Source organism: Sardina pilchardus, chromosome 20 (genome assembly GCF_963854185.1).
Source record: "Sardina pilchardus chromosome 20, fSarPil1.1, whole genome shotgun sequence".
In the NCBI taxonomy this organism is placed as follows: Eukaryota; Metazoa; Chordata; class Actinopteri; order Clupeiformes; family Clupeidae; genus Sardina; species Sardina pilchardus.
The window spans coordinates 17,667,589-17,688,581 of NC_085013.1; the positions used below are offsets into that span (position 1 = coordinate 17,667,589).

The 20,993-nt window shown below is 41.3% G+C and overlaps 1 protein-coding gene across 1 annotated transcript in view; it reads left to right on the forward strand.

Annotated features, from left to right (window-relative positions):
• Positions 1-491: 491 nt before the first annotated feature.
• LOC134068037 (latent-transforming growth factor beta-binding protein 2-like) overlaps positions 492-20,993 on the forward strand; it is a 79,735-nt gene continuing 59,233 nt past the window's right edge. The window contains exons 1-3 of the mRNA XM_062523540.1: positions 492-976; positions 5,124-5,194; positions 11,919-12,204. Of these exons, the coding sequence (XP_062379524.1) occupies positions 579-976; positions 5,124-5,194; positions 11,919-12,204 (755 nt within the window). The 5' untranslated portion in view covers positions 492-578. The remainder of the gene's footprint in view (positions 977-5,123; positions 5,195-11,918; positions 12,205-20,993) is intronic.

Sequence of the window (20,993 nt, forward strand, 5' to 3'; positions counted from 1 at the left end):
TCTGGATTAATGAGAGGTAGGCAATGTTGTGCATACCGGCGATAGGGGAGTTTCCGACAGAGAGTCTATGCAAACTTCTAAACTCTACCGATGACTTCAGAAATAAGGAGGTGGTCAGATGAGAGGAAAGACGATGTAAACTCGAGAGTTCTACTGTAGGCGACTTCGACCGTGCTGCTACATTCTTCTCTCTTATTGTGATTAGGCCTACTGTTATGTAAATATTCATAATGAAATGTTGCAGAAGTTCTAAAACACATTTCAGACGATTCATTTGGAAAGTTAAATATTTAGAAAGTACGAAATTGTAATTGTGACGGTGGTGATAACCTATAAACTTGAAGACGAGACTGGACAGCGACTTTGCGTAACATTCCATAAACAATTATGAAAAGCTATCACAGGGTTCATCTGGTTTTGGAAAGGATGAATCCATGTTGACTGTTGTTCGTCAGTCCTTGGGTTGTTTGAATAGGGAAACACTTGGAGGACACTAAATTTCGTGACTCGAGCTGTTCGCAACTGCAAACTTTGACACAGGGATATTCGTTTCATTTTTTGGCAGTTTTTCGCTGAACATGGACGGTTCGTGGATTTTTGTCCTGGCTGCGTTAACAATAGGACTGACACAGAGGTGCGATAGTCATGGAGCTCGCGCAGGTGGCAGACATAATGCTACAGATCGTTCTCTTCAGACGGCAATTGTTAGTTCAAACCAAAAACTTTCCTCAGTATCCAGCCTAAATATCTCACATCACAACAGTACGCTGCCTTTTGGAGAGACTGGTGGAAAGGATGGACCCAAGGATGAATCCAAACATCAGCTCACAGACTCTTCTCTCCGGGAAGGCAGGTTACGCAGAAGACCCAGGCAACTGAGCAGGAGTAGCTCCACGAGACACAGGACGCGGACTGTGACCGGAGGCGATGCCACCTCCAATGGAGGGAAGCCGGCTACATCCAAGCGCCTTGTTGGGTAAGATTTCTGTTTTCAATAGTAACCATCATTTTGGAAACAATGGTTTGCGCAATGTTGACTCTCAAAACACGTTGGAAGGATTAGTATGCGGTTTATTTTATTCTAAAACAGACTATTATGCTATGTTTCACCCTGTCCATCCAACCAAGCTGTCCTTGAGCAAGACATGTCATAATGTTCACACAGTTTCTAAAAGTTGTATTATGGCCACCTTAACCATAGTCTTCTGTTTCGTGTAGCCTAGGTCTGGTCTGAAACTGATATCTTTTTCCATCATCGGCGGGAAACCAAATGAATGGAGGCGCAATCACTTTTGACTGAACGTGTTTGGCTCAGTACAGCTCAGCGGTCCACAGAAGCATTTACTCGAAGCAGTTTTTGGATGGAGGAAGTGATGGTTAGGCTACTCCAAATATGTGGTTACCTTGCGTAACCTAGCGAGTTCATTGACAGTAACGTGAAATGGAAGATAAGGCTATGATTTTCGCACCATAGTATTTCTCTGTTACCATGATGAGTGCGGGTTATGTTATGTGGTCAATGAGTAGCTTGTTGCTTGTATGTTTGTCTGTGGGTGTCATAGGTTTTTCCATTGCCAAATCTTAGCCGAGGGATCTTGTTTTGCTCATTAGTTTCTACATGTCAACAATTAGAAAGTGAGATTATGGCTTAAATCAGATTTTTGTCAGGTTTTCCAGGAACACATTTCTACGTGATGTTAGGTGAAGAGGAGAGATCAAAACAGCGGGGGGAATGTGCTTAGATTTACTGAATGTTTAGACAAGTCAATCACCTGCTTTGTAGAGGAGGCACACTATTTCACTGTTCAAACCTGTTGTTGAGAGGAGTCCAGATATTTTTGTAATATAATTTTACAGTAAAGTGCCTCGTCTTCTGTCTGTATCAAACTGTTTCACAAGGAACTTGTTGATACAACAATATGCTTACAATAACAGTAGTGCATTTTCATGCACTCTAATTAGATCTCATTGCTATCAAATATCCATCTTTAAAGACTAATAGTTCCTGTGGTTTGACTCTGATTTTCATATTTGCATAGGCTATAGATGGTATGTGGTAATGACAATGTGCCTGGAAATTCCTCTGTTTTAGACCAACACACCATAGGCACACATATCTATTTATGTGACGCGGATGCTGGCTTGTGCTGATTTCAAACTAGCAAAGACGCATGCACTGAGCTTGGCACTGGAGTGCATCAGGTGTAAGATAGGGCCCTTCTTGTTTCAAAGGCTAGTTCAATGTAGCCTGGCTAATACTAAATCAATTTTCAATTGAGACATAGTACCAGTAGGCTACCTTGTATTTATCTTCATAAACATTACAGTTGACAATGATGCAATATTTGCCACCAACCTTACTGTATATTGATACTCTATTTTTGAAGCTCAAACGGACAAACTGGACAAACAAACATAGCTATAATCATAGTGATTATATGTAATAGTTGTTGGAAAATCAGCACTTTGCAATCAGTTACTGCATGGTGTCTGGAACCCACCGACATCACCACGCCAGGCCGTTAGTTCAGCTTCCTTCAGCTGCTGCTTGTTTGCGGGTCCTTTGCCCTTCGCTTGTAAGTGAAAAGCATGCTCAGTTGGGTTGAGGTCAGGTGACCAACATGGTCATTGGCAAGAATATTTCATTTCTCTGCCTTAATTGAGAAGCTCTTGGGTTGCTTTTGCAGTGTGTTTTGGGTCATTATCCATCTGTACTGTGAAGCGCCATCCTTTCAGTTTTGCAGCATTTGGCTGCATCTGAGCAGAATGAAGCCTTGTACACCTCAGAATTCCTACTGCTACTTGTGTCAGCAGTTACAGCATCAATAAACACCGTGTCCTGCTCCATGGACAGCCAGAGATGCCCATGCCATAACCACCATGTTTGACAGATGATGTGGTAAACTTTGGATCATGAGTTGTTCCTTTCTTTCTCCATAATTTTCTCCTTATATTATTCTGGTGTTCATTAATCTTGGTTTAATCTGTCTAAAGAATTGTGTTCCAGAACTGGGAAGGCTTTTAAATATGTTTTCTAGCCAAGTTTAATCCAGCCTCCCTGTTCTTGAGTCATGCTAGTGGTTTGCATCTTGTTGTAAACCTTCTATTTGTAGTCATCCAGCCGTCTCTTGATTGTTGAGTTGATTTATTGGTGAATGCATATTGCTGTATGATATGGTACAAATAAAACCAAGAAAACAAGTAAAATCAGCATCTGAATTAAGACCTGGGGACCAAACAATGGATCCACACTATCTCCTTTTGGTTCAGCTTTTCTGCTCTATATTGGCACCTCTTACTGAAGGTTTAATGTGTTCAATGCCCTGTATACAAAAGAGTGTCATTTTTATTGTGGCACTCACTAAAATGTGAAGCCACAGAGTAGTCTGAGTTCCCTACTCTGATGACGTGCTTGTGTTCAGCTAGGTCTTTGTATAGCCGATATGCAAAAAAAGAATAGGTAATTGATTATGATATGTCTTTGACTTGGTTAGATGTTGTGATTCAGTGAATGTTTTTCTTTTTTCACAAAGGAAATATTTCTGCGTTTGTCTACCTTAGTTCTTTTCCTTGTTCTTCCAGGCCTGTTGGTGTTCACCATTAACCAGTGTGATCATCTACTTTAGTTGTCTTCCAGGCATTCCAGGCTGGGTATTGAACCCACAAGTTGCCAGGCAACTGCATGCTAGCCCAGCTCTTTAGCCACTACGTTACACCTACTGTAGACATCCAAAAACAGATACCAAATGTAGATACAAATGGTTGGAATGAAGTCCAGACCTGTTATCGGCTTAGTTTGTTATGGAATAGCTAGGAGACAAGCCATAGGTGGCCTTGAAACTGCTTGTCCGATTACTTTTGAGCCTCAGAAATGTGGTGACAATGTATACAAAATTTGCCTCCAAATTTTTCTTCAGACCCTTGAATAAAAGTTGAAAGTCTACACATCAAGCACATTTTGGTTGTTTCCTTTAGGATTCATTATTGTGGTGGAAAGCAAAGTGACAGAAATTGTGTCAGCATCCAAATACTGATAATAAGCACCTAACTGTATCAAGCCAAAGTTGTTTATAAAGATGCCATAACTACGCTGCTCTGGATGTCATAAGACCATTCCATAAGACCCGTCCTGTATCAGAGCAATCACTTTGACGATATTTGGACGGATGGAAATCTGTTTGAATGGGAAAGGGGCCAGACAGTTCTGCCAGAGCAAATTAAATGAACTCTCGGATTAATCTTGTTCCAAGGCTAAGTTAAATGCAGTTAATTATGAAAGCGTGTGCCACATCCCTAAACACTAGATTGTCCTGAGAGATACACAGGAATTAATTTGAAGATGTATGAACACTTCAAATGAAACAGCATGATTTGGGACCCTGTTACTGTAAGACCTCTCCTTTAACACTATCCAATTCAAATTTAACTTAAGATCTGACAGTAAAATATTCATTGTCTATTCTTCCCCTCTTTATTCCCCCCAAAGGGTGTGTCGCAGAAACAGGTCAGAGTTCAGTCATCTCTAAACTGATTTCTGAACTGACAAAGACAAGACTGTTGTAAGCACCAGTACTTTCCTCTGGGATTGATGTCTATGAGAAACTAAGGAGGTGTATTTCTAGATTTGTTCTTTTATGAGACACCTTTCAGGATTTGAGTCTGTGTGTGCAATATATGAAAGTAAGACCTCCTCATGCACATCAGTTTGTTGGGGTTGTTGTAGATAAGAATTCTATGCAATAATTTGACACAGGTATGTTTATGAACAACTACAGTACTTGGTATCACTACCAGGCAGAACAGACAGGCACACCTGTTGTTCCCACTCGCATGTTAGCAGATTCATTCCGCTCCAGGTTTTGTTTTTTAAAAAAGAAAGCCTTGAGTTTCTTCCCAACCAGAATGTTTCTGCCCCTGTGGAACTTCTGTGTGTGACTGTGTGTGTTAGTGTATGTGTGTGTGTGTGTGTGTGTGTGTGTGTGTGTGTGTGTGTCTGTGTGTGTGTGTGTGTGTGTGTGTGTGTGTGTGTGTGTGTGTGTGTGTGTGTGTGTGTGAGAGAGAGAATAAGCTTGTGGTTCTATATGTAAGTACTTACTGTTTGTTCCTCTCTTTTATGACCCAAGACCACATGTGTGTGGCCAGCAGTGCTGCTCAGGATGGGCTGTTGCTAGGGGAACCAACCGCTGCATTAAACGTAAGTATGCTCAGTACCTACAGCATGCACACAAACAGAGTGCACTCAAATGCACTCATTTATCTATAGGTTAAATAGGCTTCTACACATATCTCAGATCTGTGGACATGAGGTATTGCTAATGTATTCATATCTCAAGCCAAGAGTAAATGACATGTTGTTGTCTGTGCTTTCATTCAAAAGCAAAGAAATTCACTAGACTATGAAATTAGATATTGAGATGACCAAAGTAAAACAATATACAGTGTGTCCTGACAAACAGTTAGTCTGCCTGAGTACCAACTGCAGTTGGTTTTCACTAGTTCCACCGCAGTTGTGATCGTCAACAGTAATGGCACCATGTGTGAACTGGTTTGTGACTTCCTTGTGAATTGGATTTGTCATCTGAGGTCAATTAACAGACTCACTACCAACAAGCAAGGAGAGCCCAGACCTGCATCTATGCACATTCACACTTATGTGTGCGAAAACATAGCATAGCGCCGCTGATTGGGTAGATAAGTGTGCTAAGTGAGCAGAATGATTTCTGTGGAACACAAACAGAAGTTTGCAAAAACTCCTGAAATGTTATTGTCAGTGTAACTATCAACATGGTTACCACATTTTGTTGTCATCAACAGTACGCTCAGGTTCCCGGAAAAGAAACCCTTCACATGCCTTTACTGGAAAACACATTTCTAATTACGGGTGTAGCTGGAGAATAGATGTTTTATATGACCACTGCAATATTGGATACCTTAATTTAATGTAGCCTATTTAAAAGCGGAAGGGTTGGCAGTATTGGGGAAGGTTTGAATAGTTGATCTCTTGCTAAAGTGCCTGCTTAGGAGAAGGTTAACGTCGCCGAGATCAAATATTTGCCCAACGTTGTCTGTGTTACTTTTTTCACTGGCTGCGTTTGTGGAATGTGACAATGAAATTGGGGGCAAATTTCATTGGGGGAAACTGGGGGTAAATAGAATGCGGATAAATCTGGTGATAAATATGATGTGGATATAACTGGGGGTAAATAAAATGCGGAACTGGGGGTAAATAAAATGCGGATAAAACTGGGGGTAAATAGAATGCGAGTCCACATCTGGCCCTTTTCTGGCTGACACTAACAAATGTGTTTTCTTAGCTCCACTGCACTGCAGGCCCTGTTGCTACAACCATGGTTCATGGTTTGTTTTTCTTGAAAGCATTCAAACCATCAATTAAAAACATGGTCACAAAGTTAAGTGCTTGGTCTCAGTGATGAAGTAGAAGCGTAAAGGCAACACAAGGCAAGGGTCAGTCAGCATCATAACTGGTGTTTTGCAGGTTTTTTTGGACTGTTTTTGGACCTATACATGCTGATTTACAGTATTAGCAATGTTGTTGTGACTGCTGGTGACAGTTGTTTATGTAAGTCCCACGGTTTTGAGAAACAGCACTGAGTAGGTTGGTAGTTCAGCCAGTTGCACCACTGTGTAACTCCGTCATCGCTTCAGTACCCCAGAAGCAGTGCACATCAGGAAGAAACAAAAGGCGCCAGAGGAACAAATCCCCATACACACACACACACACACACACACACACACACACACACACACACACACACACACACACACACACACACACACACACACACACGCACACACACACACACACACACTCACACATCCTCACAGGGACTGTTAAAGGCTGAGGTACAAACACACTGGTGCTTAAGAAAATATTCCCCCACAGTGGGGGAAAAGAAAAGGCACAAATCTTGAACTGTGCGATTAGTATAAACAAATCCTGGGCTGTCAGTGGTGGCTTGTGCAGCCAGAATAACCCTAGAGCAGGGAGAGTGAGACCAGTATTAACCCTGAAGTGAAGAGAGTGAGACCAGTATTAACCCTAAAGTGAAGAGAGGGAGACCAGTATTAACCCTAAAGTGAAGAGAGGGAGACCAGTATAATTCTAGAGCAGGGAGAGTGAGACCAGTGTTAACTCTGAAGTGAAGAGAGGGAGACCAGTATTAACCCTAAAGTGAAGAGAGGGAGACCAGTATTAACCCTAAAGTGAAGAGAGTGAGACCAGTATTAACCCTGAAGTGAAGAGAGTGAGACCAGTATAATTCTAGAGTGAAGAGAGTGAGACCAGTATAATTCTAGAGCAGAGAGAGTGAGTCCATCCAGTGAGAAAGCTATCAGGGTCAAGGTTTATATTCTTCAAAAGAGAACTTGTTTACACACATGCTCACGCACATGCGCGCACGGACACACACACACACACACACACACACACACACACACACAGTTTTTAAAAGCATAAAGCAGTAGAGGCTTAGACATCATAGACACTAACACCTTAGTGAGTGACTGAGTTGCATCTTAGAAGTTTAAGGATACAGGAAAGATACAATTGATTTCACAGTTAAAGCAGTTGCATAACTTTCGATTTAATTTTAGTCCATGCTATGGAAAAAAAAACTATTTTAAAATTGTGTCATGCTAACATGAAATCATGTACCAAGAAAAACTTTCTTCTTTTGGAAGAATCTCAACCCCTACTTGCAACATATCCTATTTGCTTTGTACTGTGCAAACATTTTCCAGATGACAGTATGATTCTAATAATCTCCATACTTGCCCAAGCAAGTATTTGCTCCAGGGATTATACGGAGTTGTTGATATTTGGTAATGGCTGGATATTTTCTCTAAAACCCTGGCCCTTCGTGCTGTTCAGCTCCTCACTATTGCTCTCAAAAAGTTCCCACCACCCTGACACTGACTCATAGGCAGTAGAGTCATTAGTCTTGTATGATAGCTGTTATAGCATGATTGAATTAATCCCTACATACTGTAGGCCTTTAGCTTTATGACAATATAGATGCCATTACATATGATATTATATACTAAAGATAGATAGATAGATAGATACTTTATTGATCCCCAAGGGGAAATTCAAGACATTCAAGAAAATCCGAGACATGACAAGCAGCTTTGTTCAAGGAAGGCCATGGTTAAGAGAAAGAATGCTCTTCAATGAAAAAGAACAGACAAACAAACGTTAGACAAAGTTTGTTTACTTAATCTCAAGACAGCCTTCATTTCACGAGAGACAGCAATGGACTGATGAGAGGTTTAGAGGCATCTGTTTTGTTTTGGTCATGTTTGAAATTTGGAAATGCCTGTACCTTTGAGATCAACAATTACAAATCTATAAATCTGATTGATTAAGGATGAACCAACAGAGTTCATCACAAGGTCAAAAAAAGGCTTGTTGTCCATGCGCAACATCCTGCTTCATAATCAATTTCATGGCAATTCAGTTAAACGTTCATTTATTTAACGCCACCTTGGTGAATAATCAAGTATGAATAATAGCTTGAGCAGTTTAACGGGGTCCATATTGTAGCGCACTGACAGCAGTGTCTAATCTGTGCACAGTGCTGTCACATTCACTCTTTATGAGTCCTCCAGCAAGTTGTTTTGGCCGCAGATGTATGGCAGCTGCTAAGATATCATTGTGTCTGGCATAACACCGATCGCTCAGACGGCAGACCCGCCCTTTTCACTCGTCAGGATGTCCTACGCGAATGGAATCTATCACAGCCAAGATGCCATTCAAGCACGATAGCTAATCAAAACTCGTGCCTCTTGATCTTCAGCGCTTCAGAAGATAGATTAAGTAAGAAACACATGTAGTAGTTTTCTTCTTAAGCTTTGATTTACTCCGGCAACGTAATTGAAAAAATAGTCTCTCCATACTCGTCCGCTGCCTTTAGATGTTGCATGTGTGTACGCCCCTGGCATCATTCAGATTTACAATAGGGGCCCCTAGGTTTCTTTCATGAAGTGCTGATTGACGCCTTGGAAGTGTACCCAGTTGGAGCTGTCCCGCTGATCTAAAGCTGTTTCATAAGCTCATTCTCATATTGCATTGAAATGTTAGGAAGGTTGGAGCGGAGAAAGGAAAGCATTAATGCAACACGTTGTTTTCAATGACCAATTTCTGTAAACAATCTGTGTTACATGCGATTTTATATGGTCACGCATTCTTTTATCTCCTTCAAAATAGCTTCAGTATGGCCATTTGAATGCCGTGAAATCTTTTCTGAAACATTTTTGTTAGATCTCTTTATGGCGTTTATAAAGTTTATAAATGGTGGTCGGTTTACAGATGATGGACAGGATCATTTCAGGACATCTCTACATGTTTCAGCATGAGTGATTTTGGCCTCATGTTGCCGCAGATCTGTTCATGGCTGTTACGTTTGAATTGCCCATGGCCTCCACCACCACAGACCTCGTCCTCACATGACACGGTGGAGAGATTAGGGGACACGAAGGCCATAAAATGCTTAAAATCACAAACCATTCAGCACCGTCAATCTGATAATCTGATACTGCTGTGTATAGTGGAACTCAAACATTTGGCAAACTTGAATGCAAGCAATCATTGTGTTGTCAGTGTGTGGGTAGATTGGGTAATAAATGTCACTACATGCAGGCGTACCTAATGGGTGACTGGTGTCCAAAGCCACCTCCCAAGTCCCCTCTAGTGCTCCATTTTACAGTTCAGCTGAAACTATGTCTAGGTCGGCAAAAAAAGACGCTCTCGAGACCACTGACTTTGTTTGCCTCCTCTGCCATCATAATTAGTATGGAAAGGGCTATGCGAAGAATGTTTTCCCCCATTTGCTCTTTTCCTGAACATATTATTTTATCATTCCCTGATGCAACAATTAAAGCACATATTTGTCAAAATGGACGGAATGTTCAGCAATTAGTTTTAATGATGATGTGCAAACACGAATCTGCACGACAGCAATTAATGCAATAGTGTCAGGCTGAACAGAGAGCCGAATGCCAGTCAAGAGGCAGTGACACTGCTGTTCACCCTCTCTCTCCGCGCTGTTACCCCCCCCCCCCCCACGCTCTCAAAAGGGCATGCTATCAGAGCACAGAGCCGCTTATTGTTAGCGCAGAAAAAGAGCTCCTGGATTGCTGGACGGGCTCCAAAGCCCACATATGTAGGTCGGTCAAGTTCAGGAAAGTCATCAGTTCTCCGTATACCTTGACAAGCCATGGGTATTATTGCAGATTGGTGTCGTTTGAGGGAAACATGCCGTGTCTTTGGCCTCTCATCATCTGTTTCTTTCTCTGATAATATTTATGATATACTTTGGCTACAAAAAGAATATTCTTTGATTATTCTCTTTCAATTCTGAACTTCCCTACCAGAATTATTCACATACCACCATATTTCATCCAGTTATTTCTGAAAACTACTTTCCTCATTCATGTTTGTTTTTAGCTGAATTGTTATGAGCATGACTTTTAATATAACCTAGATGATAACTATGGAGGAGCATGGTAACCTAGGTGATGACTATGGAGCAGTATATGATAACCTAGGTGGTGACTATGAGCCTTACTGAAGTAGCCTCAGTTGAATTATCATAACACTGCACTCTATACAGTCACATACCATACATTCTAACTTGCCGCATGCTATCTCTTGTTTGGACTGTGTGTGTATACAGTATGTGAGGATGAGCTGGTAGCATGGAACATAGCTACTGTAGCTAGCTTTGCTCCCAAAACAGCTCACTTGCAAAGTAGTGCAGGAGTGCTATTTGGAGAAGTGTGTTCTTTCTCTATTCTCTGTAGATGTCTGCCACATCTGTGTCAATAGGATTCCTGTGCCTGTGGACAGAGTGCTTGTGTTGATATAACACACGGGCGAGTAATGACCTGCTTTAGTGTTTGAGGACAATGTCATAAATGTCATCAGTGGTGACCCGGAGCACATAGTCAGCTCATAGTGTTTCCCATGGATTACGTGACACTAGTTTGAGGCAAGGCATTTCAGTTGTGTGTGTGTGTGTGTGAGAGAGAGCTTGAATGCACAAGCAGTTCAGTTGGTATTGTGTACACTTTTTTCATCGTCATAACAGCTAATTTAGCACTGGTTACCATGTACCACGTACAAAACCTTAGCACAGTCAGAGTATTATTGTATGGTCTTTTTTCCTATTTCTTTACTAATTACAAAGATATGTAGTACAAATAATCGCTTATCTTTGCTGTTTGTAGCCCAAGGATGGTAATGGGGGAAATTCCTGAATTAGTCATGAGCAGAGCTCCAAAGTGACCTCAACATTCCGCCATAAACATCTAACATCTAGCATGGGTGAAGGGGAGTCAGGGTGGGAGCAGGGACCAAGGCCACATTAGGCCCACGGGCAGAATTGGACCATGCAATCTCAATTCATCAATGTCAGTGAAATAAAACGCTAGCTTTAAAACAAGCCTCTTGTTTTTAAACTCCACTTCTTACATTACTTCTTCCAATTTTTTTTATCCTACTGCTGCAAGCAAACTACTTACAGCAGAGTATACCTAGAGTTAAGCTAAAGTTGTGCCCCAGTTCGTACCAAATTAGTTGTTAGTTAATTCTTCTAAATTGTTTAGAGGCTCTCTGTTTCCTTGTAGCACATGGGGTTTAAATTAATCACAAAGAAATTTTTGCCTGGTAGGAAACTTGTCAAGCTCCCAGCTCTATACAGTACAGTATGTTTTTTCGTCATTCTGTTTTCATTCGTTGCTCCAGCTAAAAATATTCCTGAGCTGGCAGAAATGTGCCGAATATAAAATGTTGCCAATCCAAGTCTTTACACACACACACACACACACTCACAAAAAGTGTTTCTGATCTTTATGACTTCTCTCTCTCCTCCTCTTTATATTTCTGACTTCCTGTACAGCTGACTGCCAGCCGCCGTGCCAGAACAGGGGTTCCTGCAGCCGCCCCCACACCTGCGTGTGCCGCTCCGGCTTCCAGGGCGCGCGCTGTGAGGAGGTGGCACCTGAACAGGTGTATGTTCGTGCTGGAGGCAGAAGGGCCTTCACGCCAGTCCAGCCGAGCGGCCAGCAGCAACAGCAGCAGCAGCAGCTGGTTCGCAGAGAGTCGGTGGAAAAACAACCTGCTGAATCCAGCTTCAGGGCCCAGATGCAGAGACCAGCCACCACCAGGCTGCCTCTCTCCTCTCTGTAAGTGCCCTGTAGTTGATGAATAATAACCAATATACCATATTATGACAGGGAGACTTCATGAGCATGAAGCATTCAGAATTTCAGATAAACGTTTTTATTTTGTCAACTGGTTTGCAACAAAATGGCAAAACATATTGTGAGTTAATAAGCATTTTTGAGACAAGTGCAAGAAAAGGAAAATTAAACCGTTTCCCGTTTGTATATATGGTTTTTTTTTATTTTTTTTATCACATTTAGTGTTCGATAATGGATCCAAGTGGGACGTTTGAATGCTATAATTGCTTTGAATCTAGAGCCTCGGTTTATGATTCCATTCTGCCTCTAATTGCTTTTGATCTTCATCCTTATGTTGGCATAAACACCTGACAGTGATTTTAATGTGTCTCTGGCTTGAACTAATGTTCCTATTAAGGAGTCTTGCTTTCACAATCTGCTAAAACAACCTTCTCTCTGCAATAGCTTGCATCCACAAAGCCCTTGAATTCCCTCCAGCATACGTGTTTTGTCATACAGTATATGTTTTTGTCTTGGATAGTATTTTATGTGCACCTAAAACTGAACTGGCAATGGTACAGGCAAAGGTTTTTGCAATGGCTGCAGAGGTGGACATCCTGGGTTCACAGAGTAAAAGTCCTGCCAAATATTTGTTCCGACCATTTAGTGAACCAGCTGATCCTAATTAGCTCAACTCCTCTGCCAGGTAGGTCAGCTAATTCGTGATATCAACTGTGCTAATTCCACAGGTAGAAGAATATACGGTAGGATTTATTCTCTGAGGTGGGAGTTGTCCCTCTGGCTTTGGGCACCTGTAAGGTTTGCTTAGGGATTTGTTGTGGGGAGCAGGGAGGGAAGGGAGCAGATTTTTCCTGGAGTGTGCACAATGTGCAAATGTATTGCTACATTTGCACTCAATTGGCGGTTTGCTACATTTGCACAGTGTGTTAAAGAAAAAGAAAAACAAATGAATTACCTAGCCAACAGCCGTAGAAAAATACAATAATAACACTTGTTTTTAGACTGACCAGACTTGAATACATTGGATTTTATCTTAGATTTTTGGAAGATTGTTTTACTAGAGATCAATAAGTGGTGTAAATTAGAAATTCAAGAAGCCCAAGGCCTGATCCCTGAGGTACACCAGTGGTGAGGTCATGCGATTTTGATACTTGTGCTTGTCAAGACTTGTCAAGACAAAAGTAAACATTCATTGAGAGTTCACAAATCATCATCTTAAAACTACACTTGGAATTTACAACTATGCTAACTTTGCCCTTTGGCCAAATAGGATATCTATTTAGAACATAATTCTCTGGGACTCTACTTGCCCCCCTTCCATTCAACACCTAACCACCATTAGTCCTGAGCCGAAGTTTCGTCTGTCTTTACAGAAGGCACTCACCACTTTACCTAAGCTTCTTTAACCATCGCATAGCCCTGTCTGAAATCTGGTCTACTAAGACGATGACCCTGTGGATTTAGTAACTACTCACCAGATATCTCTGACGGTTGCCTTGGCACCCCATTCATCAGCTAACCTGATGTCCTCTCTGGCTTCATCAAGGGGCAGCCCCCCCCCAGCCAAAAACAGAAAAACCCCGGCCTGTCCTCTTCAAAAATGATCCTCAACACCAGCTGCCACTGAATTGCATGATTGCACAAAGTTAGCACATGTCTTAACTCTGTGATAGCATATGTCCTTCATACAGCTTCCATACCAAATTAAGAATGTTTAGTTTTCAGTTTCTCAGTTGATCCACAAGACTTTTCACATATTGTGTTTTCACCTGGGAAGGTGATACCAGAGACACTTACAGTATATCTGAGGTGATACCACTGTCTGACCAGACAATCTGCTACCCATCAGACCAGGAGGTGCTATTACAAGTTCCAGTACTGGTACTTCCCCCAGGGCTCGGCTAATTGAGGACAGACAACAAAGTACGAGATGAATAATTTAAAGAGACCTTAAACACAACCAGTGCCCCCTACACACCATGCCCATTCCTTTAGAAAGCCCTCAGTCCAATAACATGCCTACAGGTACTTTGAAAATGGAAAAAACAGTGTCTGCTGTACCCCCTGCATGTTTTAGAGTGTCTCGGAATGCTTTTCAGAGACAATTTTACATTTGAATTTGGGGTGCTGTTGGATGCTCATTTAGATAGATAGATAGATAGATAGATAGATAGATAGATAGTTTATTGATCCCCAAGGGGCAATACAGGAGTTAATTAATTTAGTTATTTAATTTTGATTTGATATTTCAATTTAATTTAAAATTATTTTCCAATGGGGGCGCTCATAGCCTACCACATGCGGGTCCGAGTGCCCACGGGGACCCAGGTTCGAGTCCGGCCTGCGGTCATTTCCCAATCCCACCCCATCTCTCTCTCCCACTTGCTTCCTGTCTCACCCTTCACTGTCCTATGCAAAAAAGCCAAAAGAAATATTTAAAAAAAAATATATATTTTCCAATAATGTTAAATGTTTAATGTCTATTAGCCCCCTGTATGCAGCAAAATTATTCTGCCTTCACGAGGCAACAAAATGGTTAAGGATGTTTCAGACACAGTTTATGCATAATGTATGTATGTCTTGCTCAGTGATGCAGTGATGCCTGTGTTTGTGAAACAGACGTGACCTTGTAGCCAGGCAATAGGACTAATGAGCACTCGAACTGTTGTGGTGTGGGGTTGATGGAGGGACTATCCTGAAGCTGTCATGAAGTGTATTCTTTATTGCTGTTAATCAACACTATCCCTCATAGACGATGAGTGCCTACAAGTCTCGAGTCTCCGTTTATGAAATATTGCTGGTGTTAATGAAGTCTAAGTGTTGGCCTTAGCTGGCCTGCATAAGTCAGGCTATTTGGGAATGTGTGCAGCACCTGTCTGGCTCCAGAGTTTCACACTTACAGCCATCTGACAACACTAAACCCTGGACAGGCTTTGTAGGACTTGGCATCTCTCCATGCTGTTTCCCCCTTGACTCTCGCTGCTCTAATTTGGCAAATTAATTTTGTGAAAAGGCCTCTGTAATATTCCAAAGATGTTTTGTAAACCCTTTTCAGCTCCGAATGTCCCGAAGCTGCTTTTGGGCCCCTGCCTGACCACAGAACCACAAGATTGCTCCCTTCCCAATCCCCTGTCACTGGTCCCCGGCCCTCTCACACTCCCCCAGCATCACTCCTCACTTCCAAGTGCTGAGGGGGAAATTGATGGGCTGGCAAACATGACATAATGTGCCCCAAGGGGCAACAACAGTTTCAGTTGTTTAGTTTTTTCGTGAGGAAGACTTTGGTCTGAGGGATATTAGTCCAGAGATGCGGCCCATATGTGCGTTATCATCTCCTGGGTGTACTTGAATGAAGACAGTGAGTAATGTGTTGATCTGCGTAGGAAGGCAAAACAGTGAATAATCCTGCATTTCATTGCCATCTAAGACTCTGAATGAATATTGCTTAATTTTAATTACTCATCTCCAAATGTCAGTAAGTGACACTGCTGACTAACCGTAAAGGCAGCTCGTTAATACATCTGGCGTGCGTATGTGAAATGACCAGTATTGCACTATTTTATTCCTCTTATTTGTATACTCACAGAACAAACAAACATTCATTCCCCAAGCTATGTACTATACAACGGGTATGTCGCAATGATTGATGATGACTGATGATTAACGGTAGGCTACTTAAATATCACAAATAGCTTCAGAGGGGCACTAGTTTTGAAATGCATAGCTTTTTTAAAATTAGTTTTAGGTTTATGTTTAATCAGAAATCATGTCCACAACACCTCCAAAGGGTGGGGGAACTTGAGCTCCTAGACCCAGACTTCGTCCTGTCCCTTTAGGCAGCCTTTGAGAAGTGTTCTAAAGTTGCCTTCACGCTGGGTCTGTTTAACCGGACCGTACCCCAGTGTGAATACTCGTCTACGTTCACATAACATTTTTGTTTGTGGACCCGGGTCCGTTTGTGCCATGAACACAAGGTGCTTTTTTACCAATATTGCTTAGCATAGTTGCAAAAGCGGCAATTTATTTTGAAACAGATAGATCAAACTAGATCAAACTGCACCGGAGTTCTAACAAACCGTACCCCAGACCGCCGTTTTCAAACGGACCCAGGTCCAGACCCGGGTCGGTAGCCAGGTTCGGGGGACTGCATTCACATTAGTAAAAAAAACCGAACAATCGGTCCAAACGACCTCAGATCCGGACCAAACGGTCTTGTGTGAAACGAATGCGTCCTAAATGCGTTCCTTGGAATACTCCTGCATCATTGCATTACCTTTCCCATTTGCATCCCATGGTGTGTGTTCTTTCCTGTCATTCCCTGGACAGAGCAGGGCCAAGTTCACCAATCTGATAATATCCATGAAATGTGCTTTAGTCCTCACTGTTATCACATGGAGTCTGTGTGCTAAAATAAAATGAATGTCTTTACCAGTGCCGACAATAAGACTGAATGTTAATAATAGAGACCACATAATGGTAAAGATAGCAGTGAAATGATAGGTGCTGCTCATTCATGTGAATGCCATGTTGATGGAGGATGAGTGGTACAAAACTAGTCCAGAGCTCCTGGAACACAGGAGAATAAAATGTCCTAACACTGTAGCCTCCTGTAGTTGAATTGTGCAGCTTGTGAATGGTACTGTACTTCAGGCAGATGGATTTGTGGTGGAAGCTGCAGGAGGATCTCCCTGTAGCGTACTCTTAAACATTCTGAGACCCTGAGACGTTTCCTCCCTGCAGTAGGTCTCCAACCCAACCTCTGCTCCTCCGACTACTAATCCAACACATGTACTGTGTCATTTACAGGATATAAATGAATAGCAAAGACATTGTTGCTGTACATTTATCAAGCTAAAAGAGAGGCAGATGTCCATAAAGGCATTTTGGCAACAAAAAAAGAGCGCCTCTTCCTGTAGAGTTTTGATAGGCTTTAATGACATTTTCAGATACAGATGTAATGTTTGGTTGACACACAAAGCCTTTCGCAGCAACTCAGTGTTTGGCAATGAAAGGAAAAGTCTGAAAACTCTCACACCACAAACCAGTGACTCTGTAGTGCTCTGCTTATACGAGTGACCGCGAGAGATTATACTTACTCAGGGGCCTGCAATTTATGGTCAGGCTTTGATGTGACGGAGAGCTCCAAACTTGTTTTATTCTTATTTATATATTTACTGCCTCGCTGAGCATAATGCTGCCCTGAAGCTTTGTGAAATCATCCTGTTGTCAAAATAGATGAGCCATCACATCTTAAATCAGTCTCAGACAGACACACAAGGTCGAAGGGAAATCGTTTTTTTATGTCTTTTAGCAATATTTTCATCAGGCCCTCCTCTCCCATCTTGTGGTAGTACTAAAGCGGGGGGGATGACAGCGACTCACCCCGCTTGTGGTCAGGCACCAAGGACACGGAGAAGTTTCGGTGAGAATAAGCCATAAATCATTTCTCAAAGACAATGGTCTGTGCTTCTCAAACATCCTCCCATGTACTGGACACGTTTCTAGGGCTGCTTTGAAGGAGTAGCTCTCGGTGGATTCCTTCAGACTCTCTTCAACATCCATTGTTTGACTTGTACCACTGATCTAAATGAAAGGAAATGACCTCACTGTGGACAGAATATTGTCTACCTTTGAAAATGCTGTAGTCCTTTGTTTAACCCTCAGAATGAGGAAAAATGTCTGAATAGTTTCATTTGTAACGAGAAATGAGAGAAAACTGGAATGTAGTCACTATGTACTAGGCCTGCCCCACCATTGCCTTTCACTAGTGCCTAGGCCTTGGGCTACCTCAACATATGCATTTTAGATGAGTTTTGAATGGCTTGAGATAGAGTTTCAGCTGAGAATTCTGAGCAATACTATATATGTTTCTGTGTTAGCATGTTGAAATGTCTGAGCGTATTATGTTTCGAATGCCTTAAATTCCGACAGCTAAGTATATGGGATGAACATAACCTTCTTTTATGTCGTGTCTGTTATCATAGCCCTCTCAAACTGCTGTGTTGTGAAGCCCAGATTGGAGCAGCATTGCCAAAGATGTCTGTCTGATAACAGACAGCCTTGTTTAAAGAGCCAACGGGAAACTAAATGGCTGTTTTTATAGTTGTCTGCAGCCAACTACCCTGGGATATTAGATGTGTATCCTCTGTCTTTTTTTAAACGACATAAAAAATTGCCTTTGCCAAATGGCACTTGTGTGCACAGTTAGACTGTGGATAGGTTACAGGATTTCGGCAGGGTCTTGAAAATGAATAGAATTTAGGCGTAGAAATGTTTTGAACACATTGAAATATTATGCACAAAGTCTGAAACATGTTTAGGCAGGTCTTAATTATGTTAATATTAACTTTTTGGCAGCACAGTTTTAGTTCTTTCTATCAACAGATACAGTATATCAAGATGTACCTGTAGTAAAATAACAAACAGCATCGACATGGAACTGATGACTGATTACAGCCAGTATAGAATTTCTAGCAATAAGGATTTATTTACTTTGCTTGTGATTATGGGACCCTGGTATTTATATTTACTTACATTTCATTCAATTCATAATGGTCTTAAAAGGGTCTTAAAAAGTGTTAAAACAATCCAATGGAGTTTCAGGGTTTTTTTGCTACAGAGCTCCCCCCGCAGTTGTGGAGTATTTGTATTTTGCACAAAAATGGCAATAATCTTCAAAGAGTCATGTAATTTACCTCCGCCATAGTATATGTTTTCAACAGGGACCGGCGTTTGTTTGTTTGTTTGTCTGTCTGTTTGTTAGCAAGATAACTTTAAAAAGTGATGGATGGATTTCGATGAAATTTTCAGCGAATGTCAGGCATGACCCAAGGAAAAAATGATTACATTTTTGGAGTGATCCGTAATTCCGTCGGGATTCCGGAGCCGCTTATGTGTTTCGCTTAGTGGTGTGATGGCATGGCCACGTGGTGGCAATCTGAATAGTTTAGGTTCAAATGTATGACAACCCAGGAAGAACAATACAGGCGGAGGTCTGCGCTCTCTGAGTGCTTTTCTGGTTTAACTTATATAAACCTGCAAAATCTCCGAATGACTTTGTATCAGTTAAAGAAAATGCAACGAATTTGCTTCTTCTCCTACAAAAACTAGTGTAAGCATTCACTCCACTCAGTCATCCAGTCTGTATCACCAAACAAACATAATATCCCTGAATTTACAGCAACTGATGGCCAGACTCTAGTGAAAATAAAGCATCTTAACCCATCTAATCACTGTATTGATACTAAAAGTTATAAAAGTATTTTCAGCTGTTGCAACACGTGAATGTTTTACTTCCCTTGGGCATTTCCCCAGGATTTCTAAAGACTGCAGTTATCAAATCTCTGCTTAAAAAGAGAAAGTTCCTCTTTACCCTTGTACAGTACCCTATTTTAAAGCTCCTATTACTTGGGAAGTTTTTGAGAAGGTTATTTTCAATCAAATCAGTAGATTGTAGCATTTAGCAGCACTATTAAGATTCATGCAAAGAATCATTTACTGGTGAATGTTTAGCTGAATTGAGTTGTAACCTGTTCTTCAAGAATATTTTATAACTCCAACATCTCACCAGTAACAGGCACATGTCCCTTACAGACTCTCCAAAAACACACCCACACACTCTGGAAGGGCACCCAAACATTGGCCCTGGTAACACAGTCTATTGCAAACATCACAGAACATTATTACACACATTAGCTTGCACAACATATCATATTCCTAAACATACAGTACAACTGCTACGGTGTCAATAGCTGCTATGACAACCTCCAGTTAGGCTTTCATCAACATCATACTGTAGTACTAAAGATAGTTAAGGTATAAAATGACATTCGCCTGAAAACAGACTCAAGTAAAATAGCTGTCCCAGTCTGCTAGATAGCTTGATAGATTAGAAAATCAATGTCAGAATCACAGCAAATGTCATTAGATGGTTCAAGTCTTATTTAGAAGACTTTGAAGACATTGAAGGAATCATTTTGGTTCTGTTGCCACTTATGTATCAGATAAAACCACCATGTCATATGGAGTTCCACAGGGATCCATTCTTGGGCCCCTTTTCTTTAACTTACGCATGCTTCCACTTGGCCAACGTTACAAGGCGGCTTACCATATCTATGTAGATGACACCTACTGTAGATCTACTTTTTCTCTCTCACTGAATGACTCATTGAATCTCAATGAATCATTGAGTAATTGTGTTTAAGCTTTGAAAAAGTGAATGATGAATGGTTAGATACAACAACAGCAAAGACAAGAGAGCTCTGTTTAGGAACAGATAGGCAAGCTTGAAACTTATGAATTGGGACCTTTAGTTTCAGTGATCACACATATAGCCTTAATTGAATCAACATTTTGGGTGATTTTGTTTTGTTGTTAACAAGGGTATATGTGGTGGACGCTTTGCCATATTTAAATTGGATCATTTTCCCTTGATACAAACCAGCACATCTGTTGGCAAGTTGATTGGAGAGACTTTGAGATCATTATGTGATCTAATGCTATGAGCCATGTTTTTACGTGTTTATCTGTCCTGCAACTTTACAGGGCAGATGCATCTCATGATTGTGTTGTGTGTTCTCCCATCAGTAATATGACAGTTAGAGGCAAATAGCAACAACCCTTTCCCCAATCTGTCTCAATAAGGGTAAACAACAGCAGCGGAATTTGGGAAAATTGTGGAAATTTGGCATTGTGCAAACATGCAGAATGTGCAGGCATGATGTCAAACTTTGCAAACAACCCACAATTACCACACCAAACAATCCACAATT